At 44.3% G+C, this 8,052-nt stretch overlaps 1 protein-coding gene across 1 annotated transcript; it reads right to left on the bottom strand.

The window, feature by feature from the left end:
- Window positions 1–264: 264 nt before the first annotated feature.
- DCSTAMP (dendrocyte expressed seven transmembrane protein) lies at window positions 265–7,130 on the bottom strand (the record flags this gene model as incomplete). Its single annotated transcript, XM_082479852.1, has 3 exons — window positions 6,102–7,130; window positions 1,061–1,381; window positions 265–339 (listed from the first exon to the last, which is right to left on the bottom strand). The coding sequence occupies exons 1-3, from the start codon at window positions 7,125–7,127 to the stop codon at window positions 265–267; spliced, it is 1,422 nt and encodes a 473-aa protein (XP_082335978.1). The 5' UTR covers window positions 7,128–7,130.
- Between the last annotated feature and the right edge of the window lie 922 nt (window positions 7,131–8,052).

The following is an 8,052-nucleotide window of genomic DNA, read 5'->3' as shown; positions in this document are numbered from 1 at the left end:
TTTGTAGAGTACCAGACAATGCAGAACCCAAGTGGAAAAAAATGAGTATTAATGCAACCCAGAGCTCTCTGCAGTGGAGACCACACTATCTCCCGTGGCTTCTTTTCCATGTTTCCAAAATACTGCTGATTAGCCTTTGATCTTATTTTTACATTTTAAAATTGAAACTTCATAGGAAAGATGGGTGCAAAACACATGTCCCTGTGGAGCTAGAGCATCTCAGCCTTATTCAAAAATTCACTTGGTCTCTTTCACACCGTGTTGTCATTTGCCACAGTCCTTTCTTTCTTTCTTCCTCACTGCCTCTCTTGCCTTGAGTATTGGAAACCAAAAGTTGACCTGAAAAGACAGAAATATGATGCTATGATCACGGTATTATTGAGTTAGACATTGCCCAGACACTAACATCCTGCATAGTCAGTACTGAAGACTATTAAAAAAACTCAAACCAAAGCAAATGATATGTGTCTGCAGCTATCTATCTGGATTTGCCATAAATATATGCGTGTGTGTTTGTATTTCCATGAGTGCGTATATACATATATACACAGGGTGAATGTTTTTGCAAACAAAAAGTTCTTTTTCCTAATGGTATTTGCAGTTGCACTCCCACTGTGTTTTAAAACAGAAATATATCACCTTCCATTTTGCTAAACAACAACTGAACATCTTTCTCAACATTTAGAGGCTGCTCACAAATGCCTAACGTGCTGTCCAGGTTGCAGGAATACCCTTTGTGCTGGAGGTACTTTTCATACATTCTGGCAAAACAGGTTTCTTCTCTGGAGAGCTCTAAGCCTGAGGAGTATTTTCTTGCCAGTACATAGTCATCTGGGTGTACCCTTGTCATGTCTGATGCACGTGTGTGGAAGGACAGAACAAAACAATTCTATGGTCTAATCTCACCAATAGGCAACTCGTCCCTAGCCCCTGTCCAGGAGAGCACTGGGGAAAGTCTATTAGCACATAATTGAAATTAACAAGTTTTTAAGTATTTCCTGGGTCTGGCTACTACCCTGAGAGAGGGATATTTTTTTTTCTCGTAGAGCTGCTGGCTTACCGTTCTAGCAAACACGTGCTTCCCAGTTTTCTCTTGTAGCTTTGCTCTTTTCTTGAGTAATTTTGCATGCAAATAATGTATCCGTTTCATCTCAGTGTCAGGATAAAATGAAGTTGACACGAGTATTTTAAGTTGGGTGAGGAGGCCAGAGAATAACCCAACAATTATTAGGAAGAAGATGATGATTCCAAGCTGGATCCATGTTGTGGAGACAGCGAGCTCTGGCTGAGGGATGCAGTTGCGTTTAAACAAAGAGATCTTGAAAGGATCAGTCTTTGCAATATGCTGTCTCGTACCACTTATAAAGCTGTTGTCATTCCTCTGCACAAGAAAAAGGGGAAAAAAGAGTTGATTATAGTACTGATTCCCTCTTTTCTTAGTATTTCTCCCATTGGATATTCAGATTTACAAAGGACCGTAAATCATCAAGTCCATTCGCTGTCTATATATGCTACGCTCATAACAAAATATTTATTAGCTATTTATAAATGATTCAGAATGCATTTTCACCATTTCTCTTGGGAGACTGCCACACAATTCTCACTGCTAAGAACTTAACTTCTCAGTGGCTCTAACAGACAAATACTTAGCTAATTTGGCCGTAACGGTTTAATATATTCCCACTCTCATGAATCATCTCAGATCTTCTGTTGGAGGGTCCTTCCTTCAGGGTAAACCAGCAGACACACACACAGCCGTGTGTCCGTCCCTTGGGTTGTGGCTCAGTCCTTGATCAGCAGTGCTTCCACATGCCCCTAGGCAGGTGCTCTGACCACAGGGTTACCACACTAACAAAGCCACCTCTCCTCCTCTAACAGGTGCCTTGCCTAGGAGAGCTCATGTCTTGCACTGTTTGTGGATTGAAATGCTGAATGAGAGGGACTAAATGCTGGGATCAGCGTTTCACAGTGGCGGGCAACTTTCTACTCTGCGTGTAGGAACACTGTAGGGACACTGAATCACACAGCGCTCTTTTCTGACTGTGTCAGGGGGATATGTAGCTCTTCCTTGTGGCTCTTCCAACCACCTTACAGCACCCAGGCACTTCTGTCAGATGCTCTTTGGAAAAATCAGGTGCTCAAAGCATGCTACCCATTTTCAGCCTGGTAGCCTTTCCTTGACATTATCCTGCTCCAATCTGGTTTAGGACATTTTGTCCCTAAACTGAACCAATGCATAACCAAGGAAAATCTGCATTAGGAACTCAATATGAAACAGGGGTACAAGTGCATGAAGAACTTTACTGTTCATACCAAGAATAAACATCTCAAGAAGTTGCTGAGTCTGTCCTGCTCACCCAGCCAGCTTTCTAGACTCCCTGAGATCAGCAACCCTGAGGCTTGTTATGACAAATCTGTTGAGATTAAATTTTACTTTTCTAATGTGACTAGCCTTCAATGAGGTACTAGAAACAATCTGATGACAGCATAATTTTCTGTTTTGGGAGGGTCAACCAGCTCTCCACAGCAGTGAACGCTGCACATAAAGAGCAAATTCACAGTAGAGGACTCATGAATCGGCCAGACAGGGTCGGGATCAGGCTCAGGCCCTCTGACCATGGGTGGTGGGACCAAGGAAGGTCACGGTAAGGAGCTGTCCTCAAGTATGAAGGATAAAAACACAGGCAAAATCACATGCAGCAGTACACAGAAAATAGTTGAGGCCACAGGAGGTTGCTTAAGGCTGTGTTCAGTTGGGCTTTTAATATCTCCAGGGATAGAGACTCCACGACCTGTCTCAAAAACCTGTTCTAGTGTCTGATCATCTGAAGAGTTAAAAAAAAAAAGAATTCTTATGTTGAAAGGGCATTTCCTTTGATTTATGCCCACTGCCTCTTGTCCCTGCACTGGTCACCACCGAGAAGAACCTGGCTCCTCTTTCTTACACCCACACCCCCATCAAGTATTTACACACACTGATGAGATCCTCCTGAGCTTTCTCTTCTCCAGCCTGAACAGCCCCAGGTCTTTCAGCTCCTCCTTGTATTACAAATGCTCCAGCCCTTTAGTCGTCTTCTTGACCCACTACTCAACTCAATCCAGTATATGCATATATCTGTTGTACTGGGAAGCCCAGCACTGGGCATAGTGCTCCAGGTGGGTCTCACCAGTGCTGAGCAGAGGGGAAGGATCACCCACCTCAGCCTGCTGGCAACACTGCCTAATGCAGCCTTGGGTAGCCCTTTCTTTGCCATCAGGACACATTGCAGGCTTGTGGGCAACTTGATGTCCATCAGAACTCCCAGAGCCTTTTTCTGCAAAGCCGCTTCCCAGCCAGTTCACCCCCAACATGTATAGTACGTGGGGTTATTCCTCCCCAAGGACTACAAGACAAGGCATTTTCCTTTGCTGAACATGGTGAGGTTCCTGTCAGCCCAATTCTATAGCCTTTTCAAGTCCCTCTGAATGGCAGCACAGTCCCCTGGTGTTTCAGCCACTCTTCCCATCTGCGCACTTGTGTGGCTCCAATCTGTTCCTCTATCAGGTTATTAATGAAGAGGTTAAGCAGTATAGATTCCAGTATCTACTCCTGGGGGAGATCAAAAGTGACTGTGCCACTAATCAGAACCTTTTGGGTATAGCAGTTCAACCAGTTTTCAGTTGACATCACTCTCCATTTATCTAGCCCACGCTTCATCAGTTTGTCAGTAAGGACGTGGTGGAAGACAGCGTTGGAAACCTTAATAAGCACACAATCAGCATCCGCTGTTCTCCCTTAATCCAACAATACAGCAATTGTATCATAGAGGGCTGTCAGGTTGGTCAAGTATGATTTAGCCTCTGTAAATCCACACTGAATGCTCCTAATAGCCTTCTTGGCCTTCACATATTTGGAAATGGATTCCATGATGATATTTTCCATCACCTTTCCAGGGATCAAGGCAAGACTGACCAGACTGTAGTTCCCTGGATCCTCCTCCTTGCCCTTCTTCAAGATGGCAGCAATATTTGCTTCCTTCCACTCGGCAGGAACCTCTCTCAGGCACTATGAGTTTTCAAAGACAATCAAGCGGCCTCACAGTGACATCAGCCAGTCCCCTCAGAACGCATAGGCGGCTCCCATCAAGTCTCATGGACTTTGTTTAAATGTTCCCTGACCTGGTCCTCTTCCACCAAGGGTAAGTCTTCCTTGTTCCAGACTTGCCTTCTGGTCTCTGAGGTTTGGGATTCTTGAAGTGTGATCTTCCTAGTAAAGGCAGAGCTGAGGGTGACATTGAGAACTTTGGGCTTTTCCATGTCCTTTGTCACCAGGACCCCTACTTCCCTTAGCAGTGGACCCATATTTCCTCATCTCTTTTTTTTTTGTGGCTGATAGACCTGGAGAAGCCCTTTGTGTTGCCCTTTGCTGCATCACTTGATTCAGCTCCAGGTGGGCTTTGACTTTCCTGACCCCATCCCTATCCAATCAGACAGTGTCCCTATATTCCTCCTGGGCCCACTGTCCCTGCTTCCACCTCCTCTATGGTTATTTTTTTACTTTTGAGTTTTGTGAAGAGCTCCTTGCTCATCCATGCTGGCCTCCTGCTGCCTTTGCTTGATTTAGCTGCGATAAACCATTCTTCAGCTTTGAGGAGGTGAGTTTTGAATATCAACCAGCTCTCCTGAACCCTTCATCTTTGAAAGACCATATCCCAGGGGACTAGGACCATTTTGGATTCTGCTTTGGTGATGCCAGGTGTGCAGCAGCAGGGTTTATATGAGGTGTAAAGCCCCCTTAGCGTGTAACAATCATCTCCCTCACATTAAACTGGCTGAGCAGATGTTGAAAGTCTATCTGCTTTTGCACAGGATTTGACCTTTCTGGGATGGGTCTGACTTGTTATACATGTGTTGATGGCACAGCGAGAGTGAATCCAATGGCTTTTGCACCTACCTTCCTAAAAGAAATTTCAGGTAGCACCACCCCCAGGCCCTTTTCTGCAGGGCAGCTTTCCAGCCACTCCTCCCCAAGCCTGTAGCACTGCATGGGGTTGTTGTGACCCAATTGCAGGACCCAGCACTTGGCCTTGTTGAACCTCATGCCATTGGCCTTGGCTCATCCATCCAACCTGTCCAGACCCCTCTGTAGAACCTTCCTACCCTCAAGCAGATCAACACTCCCACCCAACGTGGTGTCATCTACAAACTTACTGAGGGTGCACTCAATCCCCTCATCCGGATAATTGAAAAAGATATTAAAGAGAACAGGCCCCAGGACTGAGCCCTGGGGATCACCACCTGTGACCAGCTGCCAATTGGATTTAACTCCATTCACCACAACTATTTGGGCCTGGCCATCCAGCCAGTCAAGCACCCTCTGAAATATTTTTGTCTTGAAAGTATCAAAGGGTTATATGCTTTTGGGAAGCATTTTAAGCCTGATCTTGCAAGCTATCAAATTGGACCGCTTTCCTGGGCCTGTGAAACCTCCAGCCTTAGAAGTATTCACAGAAAAGACTCTGAGCAATCTGATCTGACCCTGAAGTTGGCCCTGTTTTGAGCATGAAGTTGGTCTAGGTGGCTTCCAGATGTCCCTTCCAACCTAATTACTCTATGGTTCTGTATACCACTGTTCGGCACTGCTGCTCCTGCTAGATAAACCTTGAGATTTTGGCAATGTGTTATTATTTCATGTGTACGCAGCCATATTTTTTTAAATGATGAGCTACTCATACTCAGCTAAAGGAAGGTAAGTCTCTCTTATGTCAGTGTCACAGTGGCATTTTGACTATAAAAGTGCTTCACAACTGTCAGTGATGTGAGTTTCCAATTTTAAGCTTCTGGTCTTCTCCACATATATAAATGGAGGAATGAAAGTCCTTCTTCCTGTATTTACTATTCTCTAGAAATATGATGACACTTTGGAAAGTGCAGGGTACTGTCTGGTTCCATCCAGCATACATACCTACAAAGGCAATGGCCCTTTTTGAAAGAAAATGAATGACAGTGCCATGAAAGAACTGATGGCTCATTGGCTGTACGTCTGCTCCTGCAGCTGCTGAAGATGAAGGGAAATTTTTCAACAATAAACTAAGAAATATAAAGTACTGATAAGTACTTACTTGCTGAAAGACACTGAGTTGAATTGCTAGATCTGGTACTTCTTGGAGATGTTTATTCACAGAAATAATTAACCAATAAAACAAATAATCTACTGCAGCAAACAGAAGCCAGATGCAAAGATGAATAATTACTGGGAGAAAAAAACCCCGCATGTTTTTTCTGTCCTTCCTTGTGAGGCAGAAAGATGGGATTGTCACATAATCTTTTCTTTCTTTTCTGTTAAGTGGTAGGAGGCAGGGTCTTTGCTGTTGCTTTTGGTGCTCATCAAACGCAATGAACTGTTTAGTGATATAAGTATTCTTAAATTTCACACTGTGAGAGCCCACAAATTTTTTCATAAAGAGGCCAGTTCCAAAAGAAGCTAGAAAAATCCCCACTATAGGCAATACTTTCTGACCTATACAGGGCAGTATAGTCAGCATAAAAGATATCTGGTTAGCAACTCCATGGATTTCTTGCTTTGTGTCATTTAGCTCTTTTTTTAATGCATCATCTGAAATTGAATAAGATGGTGTGAATTCATGCCTTAGGAACACTATATATTTAGATAGTTCAGAGGAAAGCTTGGCCGCCTCATAAATCCATTTTACTGCCTCAACATAATATTTTATCAAGGCAAATTGCTCATACTCCAAATGACAGGTTATACTGTCTGCCAGAACCTTTAGGTTGTGAAAAATATTTTGGATATTGCCAGCCACCACGACACCTGTGCCAGCAGTAATAAGAGCATTCCTGCCATTTTGCAGTCCACAAGAAAGAAGGAACAGGACACTAAAACAGCGCAGGTGCTTGAAACAGGAGAGCACAATAGAAAGCGAGATCCAGATGAACCCAGAAATCAATAGGGAACCCAAAGGGTGGTGTGCCAGGGAGGAGTCCATGCCAAGGAATAAGAGAAAGCTTGAGAGGAAGCCAACTACAGAGCAAACTGCAAAAAGCTGCATCAGATACTTCCAGCCAGGCTTCCTTTCGGATACAAAAATTCCCCAGGCATTCTGGGCTATTGAGACAAATGTTCGCATTTTCTTCTGATTGTTGCTGACACTGCGATGGCACAAACTAAAAGGAAAGGAAAACAAAAATACTGTTAGTTACAGGGTCACATTATGGACAATGATGTGCATTTAACTGGCTGATCAATAGTACCTCACATCGCAAAAAATGCAGGTCTGACTCGACTGCCCCGTGTGAGACCCAAATCTTCACCCCCTGTATCACAAATACAAACATGGAAGACATGAGTCTAAAAGGTATTCTACCTTTTTTCCAGAGTATCTTTGTCCTTTTACTTTTTGTAGACTTTGATTTCTCATTTGGTATATAGAGGCAGCAGTTCATATGTACATCCTCTGTGTGTTGTATGTATGAGGAGAGAACGAGAGGGACGCAAACCCAGTGCTTCCCCACAGATGCTCGCTTTGCCTCACGAGGGCACCGGGATGGGAAAGAGGGGAGCATGGAAACTTCCCACCGGTACCCCGATGGAGGGGAGCGTGGCTGGACCCGCGGGGAGCAGCCAGAGCAGCTGCCAGGGAGGGAGGAACCAGTGGAGCAGCACATGGATGCTGCCCAGGGATGGGGAACGACGGTCCCCTTTTTCAGCTGGAGGTAGGTCAGTACAGAGGGAGGAAAGTGTGTCTCAGAGCCATAATGCCTTCTTTGGGTGTCTCCTGGGATAGCACGGCTACAAATTGGCCCATATACACTTTTAACCCTAATTGGTTTTACTTGTCACCATCCCTCCTGCCTAGCAGGATGCCCGTGCTGTAAATCACAGGGTGGTCCGGTGAGAGTCAATTCAGTTTGATGGGAGACGGTCCAGTGCTCACGTCTTTCCTTCTTCTTTTACAATATAATATTTGTAGTGCTATTTGTCCAAAGATGCAAGATCAATTTATATGCATATTAGCCTTTTAACATACTAGAACAAATGAGATACTAATTAAA

The sequence above is a fragment of the Vanellus vanellus genome (genome assembly GCF_965231255.1).
Source record: "Vanellus vanellus genome assembly, chromosome: 2".
Lineage (NCBI taxonomy): Eukaryota > Metazoa > Chordata > Aves > Charadriiformes > Charadriidae > Vanellus > Vanellus vanellus.
The sequence above is the reverse complement of the archived record's forward strand: the minus strand, read 5'-3'. Positions and strand labels throughout refer to the sequence as shown.